Here is a 15,588-nt window from a genome sequence, read left to right as displayed (position 1 = left end):
TAATTGTTCCGAAGTCAGGGTATCGGAAACAATTTCTATTTTCTGAAGTGATTTCATGCATAGTTCACTCATGAATCCTTTCAGATCACTGATCACATTCAAATCCAACATTAATTCATCTAAAGTTCCTCGTACTAAATCCAAAAAGTAGTTGGTTATCTTGAATCCATGGTTCATATTACTAGTGTAAAGAAAACATACATCATCGGTGTCAATCGATCTGGAAAAATTTCTAAATATGTTTGTCGAGACATTAAAACGGTACCTGAAATAGTGTTTGACTCCATCTATAGTCCCTGTAAATCTTCTCCTTTCACTTCGAGCCCGGCGGGGAGCAGGCTGGAAAGGAATCGATATGTATTGTTTTGTCGTATTCACTCCTAATTGAAACATCGGCCCTTTTGGATTATGTTCTTCTGTGGTAAACCTCTGCGTAGAAGAAAAACGTAGTTGTTTGATTCTTTCTCTTGTTCTTTTCGAACAAAATGAGAGAGATAGCACTTCGATCGGATTCATTGAAGTGATGATTCGAGAGTACGCAAGGTAAGGGAGACTGAACAATTTCATTGTTTCTGAGAAGATCTGAAAATGGAGCTATTTTTATGAAAGAAAAGGGGCCAGAATTTAAAAAAGCAACAATGTAATTATTGATTGTGTAGTACACAGTGTTGGACAGTAAGAGGCAGAAGATGGGCATCTGGTACACTGGGAAGACAAGACTGTGGTGGGTAGAGAGTGTAGAGTCAGGGAGACTCCAAAATGAGTCAACAATTCTCGAAGAGTCGGAAGAAACTTAACGGAAAGTTTGAATATCTTGGGAAGAACTTTGCGGAAGTAACATTTTCGAAAACGGAAGATGGAAGTCGGAAGTCGGAAGTTGTTTCCTTCCCCCGTTATTCTTTTTATGACATGCACCTTATTTTTCCTATTTTTTTTACTTGAGACTATCTCGTGAGGGATATGTTTCAAGTCTTCTTTGTATCTTATAGTCTCTTATCCCTTGAAGTAAATAAATAAATAAATAAATAAATAAAGTATAATCATGCATAGGTTTGAAGTGATTTGGGTCCCGCCACGATTTATGGAATTTTCGGGTTTACTGTAGTTTTCGTGGTGGGACCCAATTGTAAGTAAACCTAGACATGATTTTACTTTTCTGAAAGCTCGCTACGAACTGATTCTGAAAATTAAAGTTACTTTTAATTTTGAGAGTAAATACCCCAGAACCAAGTTTATTGCAGAAAATAAGAAAAATTAAAATAAATTTTTAAAAACTAATATAAAAAATACTACAAAAATCACAACATTTTCAGTTTATCTTCAGATGGATCCCTTCTGAAACAGCTCAAAATGCATAGTCCGAGAAGGACGAAGAAGACGCACGAGATGGAGAAGATGACGTTCGGGGAGAGGTCGGAGAACACGGAGAACACGGAGAATCTGGAATTGTTTTTGAGTTTAGAGACTTGGGAATGACATTTTCAGATTCTCCTTCACAAGAGCTTTCAGAAAAGTAAAATCATGCCCCGATTCGGTGCAAGTTGGGTCCTACCACGAAACTACAGTAACCCAGTTTAAAGACGCGTACCGTAGTTTCGTGGTGGGACCCAACTTGCACCGAATCGGGGCATGATTATATTTTTCTGAAAGCTCTTAACAAGCTGGATTTGATAAGCATAATCAAATTTCTAAAAAACTCACTCGTCAGATTTCTCGCGGTCATCTTTGCCTGGTGTCGGCGGGGCCGATCGTTTTGATCTCTTCTGCTGTTTTACAGGACGTGAAGTTGTTGTAGTTGGTTTTGGAGTTGTAGTGGTTGTAGTTGTTGTAGTTGTGGGAGGCGGAGTCTCTTTTACAACCGGTTTCTGGGTAGTTGTGGTTGTTGGAGGTTGGGTAGTAGTAGGCGGGGCTTGAGTGGTGGTGGTGGAAGTTGTGGGCGGAGCTTGTTGGACGGGTTGCTGAAACATGATTCAAGGGGGTGAGTAATCAAAAAATGTGAGTGTCTTACCTGTTGGACCACTGGCTTAGGTGGTGATGGTGTCTGAGTCACTGGTGCAGGTTTTGGTGTGGGCGGAGATTGTTGAGTCTGAGGAGGCGGAGCTTGCTGAGGGGGCGGGGCCTGTTGCTGGACGACTGGCTTGGGTTGTTGCTGAACGGGCGGTTGTTGAGCAGATTGAACAGGAACAGTTTTGGGTTGAGCTGGAGCAGGAGGCGGAGTTTGTTGTGGAGGCGGGGCTTGTTGAGGAGGCGGAGCTTGTTGAGGAGGCGGAGCTTGCTGAGGAGGCGGAGCTTGTTGAGCAGCTTGGACAGGAACGACTTTAGGCTGGGCTGGTGCTGGAGGCGGGGCTTGCTGGACCACTGGCTTGGACGGAGCCTGAACTGGAGACGTGGTTTGCTGAGGAGGCGGAGCCTGTTGCTGGACTGGAGGCGGAGCTTGTTGCACAATCGGCTTTGCTGGAACAGGTTGAGTTACAGGTTGAGCTGGTTTGGTAGCTTGAGCAGGTTGAGCAGGAGGCGGAGCTTGTTGGACAGGTTTAGCTTGCGCTGGGGGCGGAGCCTGTTGGTTTTGAGCTGGGGGCGGAGCTTGAGCCGGTTTAGGCACTTGTTGTACTGGTGGAGCAGCTTGGACTGGGACAACTTTGGGTTGAACTGGGACTGGAGGCGGTGATTGCTGGATTACAGGTTTAGGTTGGACAGGTTGAGCAGGCGGAGCTTGCTGTTGGACGGGAGGCGGAGCCTGTTGGATGGGCGGAGCTTGCTGGATGGGCGGAGCCTGTTGGATGGGCGGAGCTTGTTGGATGGGCGGAGCCTGTTGGATGGGCGGAGCTTGTTGGATGGGCGGAGCCTGTTGGATGGGCGGAGCTTGTTGGACGGGAACGGGAGATGGAAGCTGGACGACTGGTTTGGGAGCCGGCTGAGGTTGAGCTGGAGGAGGCCCCTGACACCAGACTGTCAGGACCAGGGCTGAAAGGAAATGAAAGTATGCTTTGTGGGATACAGTAACCCTGGATACAGGAATTTCTAGGTGAAGCCTAAATTTTAACTGAAATTTGAGACTTAGTCGATTTTTCATATCAATTCGGAATCAGCTTTCTGAGACCTTTCGAGTGAGTATAACCAAGCCTAGGTTTGCTTACAGTTGGGTTTCACCACGAAAACTACAGTACCCCACTTTAAAGACGCATACCGTAGTTTCGTGGAAATACCCAAGTTGCACCGAATCAGGGCATGATTATACTTTTCTGAAAGCTCTCGATAAGCTCAATCAAGCGGTGTAAATTTCAAAAAACTCGCTGCAAAACAGGCAGAGATATGGACTTTCAAAAAAATACAAAAATAAAAATTTTCAGAAAACAACAGGCGCATTCATCATTTTTTGTTCAAATCGAATTTTAACAATCATTTTCAACTTCGGCGTAACGAGACGGTTTGAATGAGTATAATCAAGCCTAGGTTTGCTTACAGTTGGGTCTCGCCACGAAAACTACAGTAACCCTGTTAAGACCAATTTCGTGGCAAGACCCAACTTTCACCGAATCAGGGCATGATTATGCTTTTCTGAAAGCTCTCGACAAGCTGATTTCAAAAATATACACATGAATCAACTCTGTACCCAAATATTCAAGTTATAAGCAAATTTATGAATGTCAATTTTTCGAAATGTTTCGAAAATCTGTAACTTGGTCACTTTTCAATGATTTTTGATGATTTTTTGCTCAAAATGTAGAGAAAAAAGTAGACAGTTCTTCAAAACTATCCTAGTCAATATAAGTTGGGTTTTTCAGATAAAAAATTTCAAAAATCCAAAACCAAGATTTTGGAAAAATTTTGAATGCCTATGTTGTTGATCTAAAATTTCTCCACTTGATTTTTACTCAACCTTCATGAGTCGCTGGACAGCAAAAACCTCTGAGATCTTTGGAAATTTATAGAAAAATCTGGAAACATGGTTTCGCTTAGTAATGTACAGTTTAGGATTCCTGGCCACATTTGTGTTCGTCCTCGGATAAGTTGGTTCTGCCAGTTTTTTTTAAAAGTTTCGACAAGGATTTTCCAAAAAAATTTCGCGGGCTGGAACACGCAAGCGCATGAAGTTGTGGGCGGAGCTTAAACTGCAAGCGGCGCGGTTCTTAATTTGGAAAAAAACAACTGGAATTATTATCGAAATAAACAAGTTCCGACATTTTTTCCTCGTCGGTGTTTGCGGACTCAAGCCAAAATTATCAAATTATCAAATTTTGGCTTGAGTCCGCAAACACCGAGGGGGAAAAAATGTCGGAACTTTTTTGTTGTGACAATAGAACCGCGCCACTTATTTAAGCTTGCAGTTTAAGCTCCGACCACAACTTCATGCGCTTGCGTGTTCCAGCCCGCGAATTTTTTTTTTGAAAATCCTTGTCGAAACTTTATTTTTTCGACAGTAACTAGAGGGTGCTGGTCTATTAAAGGTTCCCAAAAGGTGCCTGTCTAATAGAGGGGATTAGTAACTTACCACAAAACACCGCTGAGCCTTTGAATATCATCCTTCTCCAGTGAATGGTTACCAGTGATAATATATATAAAGGTATCACTAATCTACGTGTATCAAAAGAACCGAAAGATAACAATATGTATCTGTATGTTGCAGAAGGGGGGAGAGAGGAAAAGCCAACACGAATATGGAAATGTAGCAATAGAAAAAGAGATGGAGGGGGGAAAAAGGAGAGGGGGCCTTTTGTTATGATAATATGTTGACAAGAGCCACGACGACACGTTTATACAGATAGAAAGGGGATAGTGATATGATATACAAATGGGAAGGGAAGAAGTGAAGAAAACGAGAATAAAATGGAAAAAAAAGAGAAAAAAGAGTGAATTTTGGAAAATGACCAACATAAAAAGTTACAGCTTTTTCTAACCCGTACTCTTCCCAAAACCCAGTAGTTAGAAAATGTGAAGATGATGACTATCTCGCAAACCATAAACTGTCATTGTCATCATTACAGTATACTGCTCCGGTATACTGTGAGTATACTGTATAGTCATCATATCCCAGAAGACCGATAAAGAGTGTACAGTATACCCAATACAGTATACTCAAGTCACAACTGGATACCTAATGACAACAGGACCTTAGCTTCAGTTTTATGGCTTCCCAGAACCTCAAGGGGGCGGGGCTTAAAGGCGTATTGTGGTCTGTTGTGATGTTTTCATATTTTAATGTATGAGTTTCGGCGAATTCATTTTCATAGTTCAAGAATCTTTTAATTCGGTCCACAACCCGCTGAGAGCGAGCGCCGAAAAGTTTGGTCATTGAAAGGGTCGCGAAAAAATGGGGGCCGTGGCCTAGAAATTCGACTTCGAAAAAGTTGATTTTTTGAATTTTGACGGTATTTTCGATTATTTTTGTTGTATTTCTTCAATAATTTCTGTAGAAAACGGCAAATATTGATAGAAAAACACTAAAAACTATCGAAAATAACGCCAGAAATAGCAGAATACTGAAAAAACCAACGAAAAGTTTGGCCAGCGAGAATTTTCTAGAAATTTTACTTCTGTAAAGTTGGTTTTTCAGTATTCTGCTATTTCTGGCGTTATTTTCGATAGTTTTTGGTGTTTTTCTATCAATATTTGCCGTTTTCTATCGAAATTATTGAAGAAATACAACAAAAATAATCGAAAATACCGTCAAAATTCAAAAAATCAACCTTTTCGAAGTCGAATTTCTAGGCCACGGCCCCCATTTTTTCGCGACCCTTTCAATGACCAAACTTTCCGGCGCTCGCTCTCAGCGGGTTGTGGACCGAATTAAAAAATTCTTGAACTATGAAAATGAATTCGCCGAAACTCATACATTAAAATATGAAAACATCACAACAGACCACAATACGCCTTTAAAGGTATCGGGTCTGACCGATCCTCCATCTATTCATTCGTCTTCATTCGACAGTCCCTATCACGTCGTCTACCAGAATGTCCTCCTCCATCAGAGTTTTTCTCTTCCTCTATTCCCTCTATTCATTGACCTCTGCCACTGGACATCTCCGTCTCGAACTGACTGCTTCCACCAACTGTAACCTCCGTCTTCTCACTGATTCCAGTGACGAGACACTCCAGTTGCTTATCGGAGAGAAACGAATCACAAGCTTCCATCCTCGACGGCTTATCAGAGACAATATTCGTGTTGGATTCTCCATTCCCAATGGGAAAACCACGGTGTTCGAGTTCTCCATGAAGAATTCCGGTCAACCTCAACTTCCGAATGTTTTCGAGGATGCTAGAGTCGTTGTGTTGATCCAATCAATATATGAGTGTAACCGAGGATTCCATGGACTGACTTGTGAATTCGTTGGGACTTCTACTACTCCAGGCACTTCTAGTACCACCACTACAACTACCACAACTACAGTAACCACAACTACCGAGATGAAGAAGGAGACTCCCGAACTCACAACATCTACTATCTCCCTTCCAATAAAGTCATCCGGAGACTATGACAAGTAAGTTATCTCCTTTTTCAGAAATAATCGAAAATCTATTGTATTTTCAGCACCATAATCATCATCCTCATCATCCTCATCGCCACTCTCACCATCCTCATCATCGTCTTCGGAACCCTTCTGATCACATCGTCCCGCTCTTCTCAAGAACACATCATTTACCCTGGAATCGCAATGAAGAAAGTAGAAAACTCAAAGAAATGCAAGACTCTTTTGGAGGAAGGAATCTATGAAGAAGTGGGAGAAGAGGCCAGATACACTGCTGCACCATTCAAAGCTTCGGATTTGTAATAGGCAATAATTTTGTGTTCATTTGTACTTTTATCATGGTTTTTTGATAATTTTCGAGTTTCACTTCAAAAAATCTATTTCTCTAATAAAAAATTTATCATTGTCATCAGTAAGTGCGTTTCTGTATCTGTCTCTTCCTCTTTTCCCTCTATCTATAGATTGAGAAACAACGCCTCGACACGTTTCTCTTTTATTATTCTGCAAACATTCTGGTGGAGGAGAGTGACCTCACAAGTCGCTCTCCTTCCTATACCGACAAAATATAAACTACAGACGATTCCAGACTGCCTACTGTATGGCTGGTCATCCCCTTTTTCTTGATTTTTTTTTGAATTATAAAAAACTTTGCCCCTATTCCTGTCTGTTTCTGGTATTGATATTCTTATGGATGAACCGATGTAGAATTCCTTGGAGGTAAGTCTGAAAATCATTATATAGAAAAATGAAACAAAAAGGGAATGTGTACATTTTCAAGGGAAAAATTTACGTAAAGAAGTAAAATCCATAGAGAGAACGTAGAAAAGTCAAGTTGTCGACTAATAATTTAAAATTCAATCGAAAGTTGAATATGTATGATAATTTAAACGCTTTTACTATGAATTTTCGAAAAATGCCAATAAATTTTGTTAAGAAATGAGTGCCGATTTTTGACATGTCTGGAAGAAAGTAAATAGTGCTTTATTCAATTTCCTCTATTTTTGCAAAAAGATTTTGAAGAGCATTTCGTTCCGCAAATTTCAACCAAATAATAGGCAATACATCCGGAACGACGATTATTTTTTCCTTGAAATGTGATCTTTGTCCTTACTTCCAACCTGTGTGTGCTTACCGATTATCACTTTCCGGTAATTTACTGGTTTCAAAATGTCCAGTTTCAAAAATACCGGTTGCAAAATGTCCGGTTTCGTGTTCAAGACAAAACTTCATATTTACCGAAACGTTCCGGAAATTCACACTGCCTCTAACAAACATTACTTCATCTTCACTTTTACAGTTGATGGTTCAGGAGGCTCTCCATGAAGAGTTTTGACATCGAACATTTCTATTTGGTGTCCACTGACGCTAATATTCAACAATGTGCTCGTCGTCACACTCAAAACGGTCATTCTACGTTCACATTGACAACTCGTGAATACCACAAGGATGAGTACACAGAGACCAGGAAAAACGTGAATAAGGAAGACTTTAACAAGACGGTGAGAGAAAATTGCATTCTTTTCAAAAAGTTGCTATAAAATATTCATTTTCAGAACAATCCATGTACTCACTGTCTAGTACTCAGAGGAAGAAACCTGCCTCTTCCTGATGTTCGATTCTCTCCCATCAATACAAAATGGCTAAGGTGTTTTCACTCAGTTTAAATCAAATTTCTCTATTTCTAGTCTATTCTACTTTCTCCAAGTTCCCGGCAAACAAATTTCCCCGTTTTTCGCAACTTCTCTCATGAGTTTTGTGTTTAATGTTTGTATTATTGACTCTGTTGTTGTCAAATTATCCTTCCCTCATTTCCTTTATGTATTATATCTTGATTACTTGGCGCTCCAATAATTTTTCAAAGTTGTTTCTGCGTTTTTTACGAAAGAATTTATTCTCGTCCCACTGGGAACATCGGAACTCGACTTTCAAAGAATGTTTATGAAAAGAAGAAGAACGTACTGACCATAAAGAATGCGAAACTTGCAGGTTTTAGTTGAAAATTGCCAACTTTGTGAGTGTGACACGGCCTCCCTGATAGTCTCACAATATTGATTGTTTATGGAGTGTGTAGATCACAAATAGAGCTTTATTCTTGTAGTTGACAACTTTTTTGCACGGGCACATCCTAAGACGTTATCAATCGTCAAAGTAAACAGCTCCAAAATCTCTCCTTTTAGCACTGAAAAACGGCAACGATTGCGAGAAATTTATTTGACGATTGATAACTTCTTAGGATGTCACAAAGTTGACCATTTTCAACTAAAAACTGCAAGTGTCGCATTCTTTATGGCCAGTACTGTACCTATAGGAAGAAACTAACACGAGCACAATTTGATTCATTCAGAATTTATTAATAAATAAAACGAGCAAAAAAAGCATAGAATGGTGAAGTAGATATTTACATGTAGTTATCTTGTGGCTCTTCAAATACGGCTTCAAAAGTTCGAGAAACTTCTTTTTCCTGGCTTCACCGGTAGGTACTTTTGCCATTCGTGCCATTTCTCACTACACCCAATTTATGTTTACCGGCTAACAACCTTCTGGGAAAAATGGGATATCCGTCACATCTTTCAGTTTGTTTTGGAACAGCTGCTCGAACGTCTTGAAATCTCCTATCAATCCGTTTTCTACAACGAGGACCAAATCACTATTGCACGAGTTTCCCTCGGCTTAGGTAGAGTTGACGCGATGGATGAATGGGCAATCCATAATCAATTGGAGAATTAGGCGGCAATGCGCATTGAAGATCAATAAAAAAGTGATCTTGTGGCTCTTCAAATACGGCTTCAAAAGTTCGAGAAACTTCTTTTCCCTGGTTTCATGTTTTCCTTGGTTTAGGTAGAGTTGACCCGATGAATGAATGGGCAATCCATAATCGTCTCCTTGAATAATCTTCTCTTTTCCAACTGTTACGATTCGGTGTGTATATATATTGATGATCCTGAGCCATTCCGAAGCGAGAGAAAAGTTATCCATTGATATCGATTGGTGGAGCATAGAGTAGAAATATTGATGGGTATTGGTAACAGGAGGGAACTAGTATTTAAAAAGAATCAAAGGAGAAGAGGGGGCGACCAGCCATTCAGTAGGCAGTCTGGGAAGGCTGAATGAGATGGGAGATTGTCTATGACTTACGTCAAGTAGGATTACACGCTTGCGCAGGGTTATTGACTGCGTATGCCTTCTGGGAAGAGCTCGCACCATAAACGAAGGCCTGTGCGGCGTAATGTGGTGCGCGCTCTTCCTAGAAGGCATACGCAGTCAATAACCCTGCGCAAGCGCGTAATCCTCCTTGACGTAAGCCATAGACGATCTCCCATCTCATTCAGTCTTCCCAGACTGCCTACTGTATGGCTGGTCGCCCCCCTTTTCTCCCTTGATTCTTTTTGAATTATAACAACCTTCCCCACCCTATTCCTGTATGCCACTGGTGTTCTTATGGAGGAATCGTTTGGCATGACAAGGAATTGGATGCTACTTAATAAGAAGTATTCACCGCCAAAGAGTGGCGTCAAACTCTGCCAGCGGATTTCCAAACTCTTCAACAGGATCTGGTAGAAGTTTTCGATATGCTGATGACGGCACTGACTAATGAAGATGAAACCACAATTCAGATGGAATACGCTCCGGAGACCAAATGCAGAACTTGTGACGAAGGAGCGTCTTATGATAACGCTACCGCTGCAACCCATACTGAAGTGCAAATGACAGAAGATGCAAACTTCAAGGATTTATTCGATGATCTTTTCGGGATGAGATGTTTAGATACTCGCTGAACGAAATGCAACGGACATGTGGAGAGAACCAAAGATAATTATCAACGGCTCGCAAATTTTCGTAACTGGGATCCCCAACATGAAACGATTTTGGGATCGCAACGTCAACACAATAGATTCAATGTTTGGAGAATACAACCAATTCCAATCATTTGCTGAGTACCGTTCGAACGATAGAGGACTAAGCGGGCATTACCAAGCATGGGTTCGAGGAGAAAATGGCATGGGCTGCATCAGTGACAAAGATAACAAGGGCGAACAACATGATGTGGACTTGGAAAATTTTGTTGTCACAATTTAAGATTTTGTAAAACTTTGAAATGTTTAATTATTTGTTATGGAATACGTGAATAAAGTTTAATTAATATTGAAATTTTCAATTTTTTTCAAAATCCGCTTTGTTTGTCTGCTTGCTTGCGTAAATCGCCCTAGTGAATGATTTCATCTGCACATTGTTGAGGCGTCCCTATCGCAAAACTTCAAAATTTCATAACTCGGCTCTAATTTATCGTAGAGTTCGTTTTAGTACCCTTCGAACCGGAATCACTTGCTGCTAATTTCGTTTTTATTGATCCATTTTGAAAGCTTGCTGAGCACTGAGCACATGGTAAAGTCCCGTCTAGCAAAGCTCGTTGGGAGGCGGGGGACGCTAGTCAGCTACTGGTATTCTTATGGAGGAATCGTTTGCTAGACAAGGGCAAGGTATGCTGTTGTCAAACTTTTGAGAATGTGTGCAACGGAATTGGCTGCTAGTTAATAAATGCGTAGAGTTTTGAAGAGGAATTTCCAAAAAGTTAAATACTGTGAAAAAATAAAGTATCGGCGAGGGTTTTTCCTGAAGAAGTAAAACTTCTTGCGATTCGAACTGTCTTGACGAGTCAAATTTAAAAAAAAATAGTTTCAAAGTTTTTGGAACAAAACCTGAAAAGTTGGAGCACATTCTGTGTTTTCGAAGATTTTCAAAAATCGATATCTCAACAAGTTTTCAACGGGTTTCTATAATTTTCAGTTCAAAACGCATAGAATCTTCTGGAAATTGTCAGTGAAAAAGACGGCTTCATTGCAGCGAAATAGAGAAAAGAGTCCAGAAGAAAACCAGAAATGGAAATGATTGCAAGGGTTTTCTCCCAGACTTTTCAACTAAATGAATGTGGATATATGTAAAATTTTAAAAAATTTATCACTTTCTCTGCAATGCTTTCTCAAAGTTAGTGGAAGTACATCAAACAATTTGTCTTATTAGTTTTCTGAAGATTGAGAGAAAACAATCATAATTAATAATAAAATTTATTGGGTTAGTAGAAAGGTTAATGCGAGTAGATCAAAAAAAGTGGCGGCGAGCACATCTCTCATCTGATCCACTCTCTCCTTCCTCGCTGCTCTCGCCGCTCCCTCCGCCTCTTTCTTCTGTCTTTGCAATGGGTTCATGAACTTGGACTCCCTTGAGTGGGTGCCAGTGTATCTGACCACGTCGAACGTAATTCCTGTGAGACGGTGCTTGGAGTCTACACTCGCCTCAAATTCACAAGCTGCCAAGCTGAAATCAGAATACATTATAATACGAACAAAATGGAAAGAAAAATAACTCACAGTCGTTCCATATTGACTCTGCAGCCACCAATGAAGCAAATTATGCATCGCTGTTTCCGTGTCAGACCTTTTATGGTTGAGAGAACGGGCTCCACTTGGAACCGTAACCTGTAAAACTAGGTTGATAAGGAGATTAGTATGAAAACATACCGATTGTTGACTGTTCTCCTGCTGACTCGCCAATGGTGTTGGAGATGAGATCATCCCAAATGGGGGCGAGCAGGAGCACTCTTATCGGTCTTCTTTCAGCCTCCAGTTTCAGACGATCCAAAATTGCTTGAGAATATTGATCCAACTGGGAAATTGAAGCTAAAAAAAAAGATGACGTTTGGATTGTAGTTAATTAGAAACTTACTGATAGTCGACATTCTACTTACTGTAGATGAGTAAGCGAGTAGACTAGTAACGAATACGAGATTCTAGTTAAATGAGAGGAAGTGTCAATGAAGTGAAATAATTGAAATAAATAGAGAATAATGACACGTGTAAAGTAATCGAATTGTTTATTTTTTCACTGTCTGAAAAATTGTAAATATTTTTCCACATAATTCCACATTTCACGCTTAACACTGTCTCTTAATAATATTGATTTAAAAAGTAGGGCACACGTTTGGAACGTTTCACGGGAAACGCATTAATTTAACTGGAAATTTTCAAGACTAATAGAGAAAAAATTTCCCTATATTTTGGAGTGCAATGGTAACATGAACTGAAGCTTTGGAAGCCAGTGAACAACACGAAACAGAAATACTGAGAAATTTGACCGAATTTGAGAAATTAGAATGGACTATTCATGCTATTTTTTTGAATCTGAATTTGGCACACGGAAGTAGAAAGTCGAGACTTTATCAGTTCCACTGGTACGAGATAAGTAAAGTGATGGAATGTTATGTTTGAAGGGTTGCTATCCCTTCAATACAACTAATTAACTTTACCTAATTACCGTAGGTTTCATATACTGTCAATGATAATTTTACCTCAGTCTAATTTCCGTCTTTACTTCCGCACAGCTTCGGCTTATGCCTATTCCCTTTCCATAATAAGTTCTGCTCACTGATTTTGAACCTTCTGTCTCTTCTTTTCTTGCATGAAAACGAACCCGTGACTCTTCAATCCCATAAATCAAAAATTGCACATTTTCTCCATTTTCTTACTTCATTAAACCTCTGAAAACCCAATATACAGTGCGCGTCATAAATATGCGCCACCCCTCAAAATCGGTGTTTTCGGGAAAGTGAGATGTTTTTTGGGAAATTGTTATTAAAATCGAATTCAGCGTATTAAAAAACCTATATTCCCAAGTTTTGAGAAAAAAATGTCGAAAAATACGTCCAGACCAATAAAAAGTCGCTTAAACGGCCGCGTCATAAATATACGCCACCTCCCAAAAAATGAGATATAGTTCAAATTTTGTCGAATTTCTTCAAATTTTTTGGAGAAATTCGTTCATGAAACAAAGTTTAATGATGTTTTTGAACACTTACTCGACAGTTCTCAAAAAAATTCTTGTGAGATTTTGAAAAATCAGCACTTTTTGGCGATTTTTGTGATTCTTGAGAAATTACAGTTATTATCTGGTCTCGATGTACAGTACTTGTTTGTTTTTTAACATTTTTAAAACAAACATTACTCAATCTTCCTATTTCAATACGTTTCGATGTCTGAAATTGATATTCCAGGTCTTCTTTCATTCGATTCAGGCAACTCGAATCAACTAGGTCTGTAAGCATTGTGAGTTATAGGCTAGGAATGAGATTTCAGGCGTACTGGAGGACCGAGTATAGGTTGAAGATGAATGGATCATCTAAATTTGGGGTTACTTCTTCAATTCGTATCCATTTCTTGAATATCAACCCTTGGTAAGAACCACTGATATCCTTTCAAGTGAGCGAACGAAGCTGCCGTGTATTAGGTATTTGTTTCTCACCTGTTCGTCACAGATCTCGTCTGTACACCCTTATCAGGCTATCAATTGCTCAAGATAACATGTGTAGTTAATACAAACTACGTAATTAAACCCATATTTTGCTTATATACACAAATGAGTACGTGACATAAGCTGCAGTTAGATTAGTTGTTCCATTTTAATTACCATGAACTTGTGAAGAGCTAGGGCTTTCCCCCGGGGCGAATCAAGATAAGTTAAGAATGTTTTGATTTGTTCAAGTTAAGAGGGAACAGTTTCGTGCATTTTCAACCTATACTCGGTCCTCCAGTACGCCTGAAATCTCATTCCTAGCCTATAACTCACAATGCTTACAGACCTAGATGACTCGAGTTGCCTGAATCGAATGAAAGAAGACCTGGAATATCAATTTCAGACATCGAAACGTATTGAAATAGGAAGATTGAGTAATGTTTGTTTTAAAAATGTTAAAAAACAAACAAGTACTGTACATCGAGACCAGATAATAACTGTAATTTCTCAAGAATCACAAAAATCGCCAAAAAGTGCTGATTTTTCAAAATCTCACAAGAATTTTTTTGAGAACTGTCGAGTAAGTGTTCGAAAACATCATTAAACTTTGTTTCATGAACGAGTTTCTCCAAAAAATTTGAAGAAATTCGACAAAATTTGAACTATATCTCATTTTTTGGGAGGTGGCGTATATTTATGACGCGGCCGTTTAAGCGACTTTTTATTGGTCTGGACGTATTTTTCGACATTTTTTTCTCAAAACTTGGGAATATAGGTTTTTTGATACGCTGAATTCGATTTTAATAACGATTTCTTAAAAAAACATCTCACTTTCCCGAAAACACCGATTTCGAGGGGTGGCGCATATTTATGACGCGCACTGTATATGAAAATGAAGTGGGTATATAAACACTCTATCTTCTTCCACCTGTCACTCAATATTCCCTATTTTTCGTGAAAATAAGGTGGATATAAAAGCACAAGCTCCGCCTCTGAACCACCCGGAAGACACACCGCGTTAAGTGCGTAGAGGAAAGTGCGGGCGGGCGGCCGGCGGCGAGAGGAAATGGGAAGGATGGCGAGGAATTTTTAGGGTTCTTAGGCTCATTTTAGGCCATTCTAGGCTCCCCCCCTCTAAGGAGGTGTCCACAGAGAACTATGTTCAATGCGGCATATCTTTTTCCTCAATGGAGATATCAAAAAGTTGCCAACAAACAAAATATAGCTGAATACTTATAAATCTTTTTCAGTTGGAAAAAATATGATAGCTCATGAGGCTGTTGAAATATTGTGCTCCGAACTCTTACTACTCGGAGAACCTCTATTAGAGGTTTTACGGTTTTCAGACTTCCTAACCTGTTTGCGGTTCTTAAGCCGCCGGTCGCCCTGTTTCTTGTCATCCCCGTTTTACCTATGGGAAATATTCCGGGATTGTGGAGATAGACTTTTCGGTACACGCGTAAATAGCGTTTCAATAGTAAAAGTTTGACTGCTCATAACTTGATCCACGTGAGCATTTAGCAGATTTTTCTTACAGATTTGGAATCAGCAAAGTCGAAAGTATCTATGGTAAATTTTACATAAAAAGTTCAACTCGGTTCGTCGTGGACTTCCCTTGTTAGAGCAATTTTTAGTTTATGCTACAATGATGAAAGGTTTTTAGAATTGTCTGAAATATCATAATCTGAAATTCAAAAAATTGACTTCAGCCACCCCTTAACAAAAATCAAAACATCGAAACGGAAGACGACACCTATGTGTTAGTAGGTAAGCGGCAAGAGGTCTATAAGCGAAAACAGAAAAAGCACAAAAACTATAAAGCTTTTTGCCGTAAACG

At 39.7% G+C, this 15,588-nt stretch overlaps 3 protein-coding genes across 3 annotated transcripts; 2 read left to right on the top strand and 1 right to left on the bottom strand.

The window, feature by feature from the left end:
* Positions 1 to 7,786: 7,786 nt before the first annotated feature.
* Positions 7,787 to 8,131, top strand: GCK72_011086 (uncharacterized protein; the record flags this gene model as incomplete). The annotated part of the gene is made up of 2 exons (XM_053728205.1): positions 7,787 to 7,966; positions 8,021 to 8,131. 2 exons carry the CDS (start codon positions 7,787 to 7,789, stop codon positions 8,129 to 8,131), a joined length of 291 nt encoding a protein of 96 aa, XP_053587782.1.
* A 1,905-nt stretch (positions 8,132 to 10,036) lies between these two features.
* GCK72_011085 (uncharacterized protein) lies at positions 10,037 to 10,544 on the top strand (the record flags this gene model as incomplete). The annotated part of the gene is made up of 2 exons (XM_053728204.1): positions 10,037 to 10,165; positions 10,233 to 10,544. 2 exons carry the CDS (start codon positions 10,037 to 10,039, stop codon positions 10,542 to 10,544), a joined length of 441 nt encoding a protein of 146 aa, XP_053587781.1.
* A 986-nt stretch (positions 10,545 to 11,530) lies between these two features.
* Positions 11,531 to 12,201, bottom strand: GCK72_011084 (uncharacterized protein; the record flags this gene model as incomplete). The annotated part of the gene is made up of 4 exons (XM_053728203.1): positions 11,531 to 11,780; positions 11,834 to 11,941; positions 11,995 to 12,142; positions 12,189 to 12,201. The coding sequence occupies 4 exons, from the start codon at positions 12,199 to 12,201 to the stop codon at positions 11,531 to 11,533; spliced, it is 519 nt and encodes a 172-aa protein (XP_053587780.1).
* Positions 12,202 to 15,588: the final 3,387 nt, after the last annotated feature.

Source organism: Caenorhabditis remanei, chromosome III (genome assembly GCF_010183535.1).
Source record: "Caenorhabditis remanei strain PX506 chromosome III, whole genome shotgun sequence".
In the NCBI taxonomy this organism is placed as follows: Eukaryota; Metazoa; Nematoda; class Chromadorea; order Rhabditida; family Rhabditidae; genus Caenorhabditis; species Caenorhabditis remanei.
The sequence above is the reverse complement of the archived record's forward strand: the minus strand, read 5'-3'. Positions and strand labels throughout refer to the sequence as shown.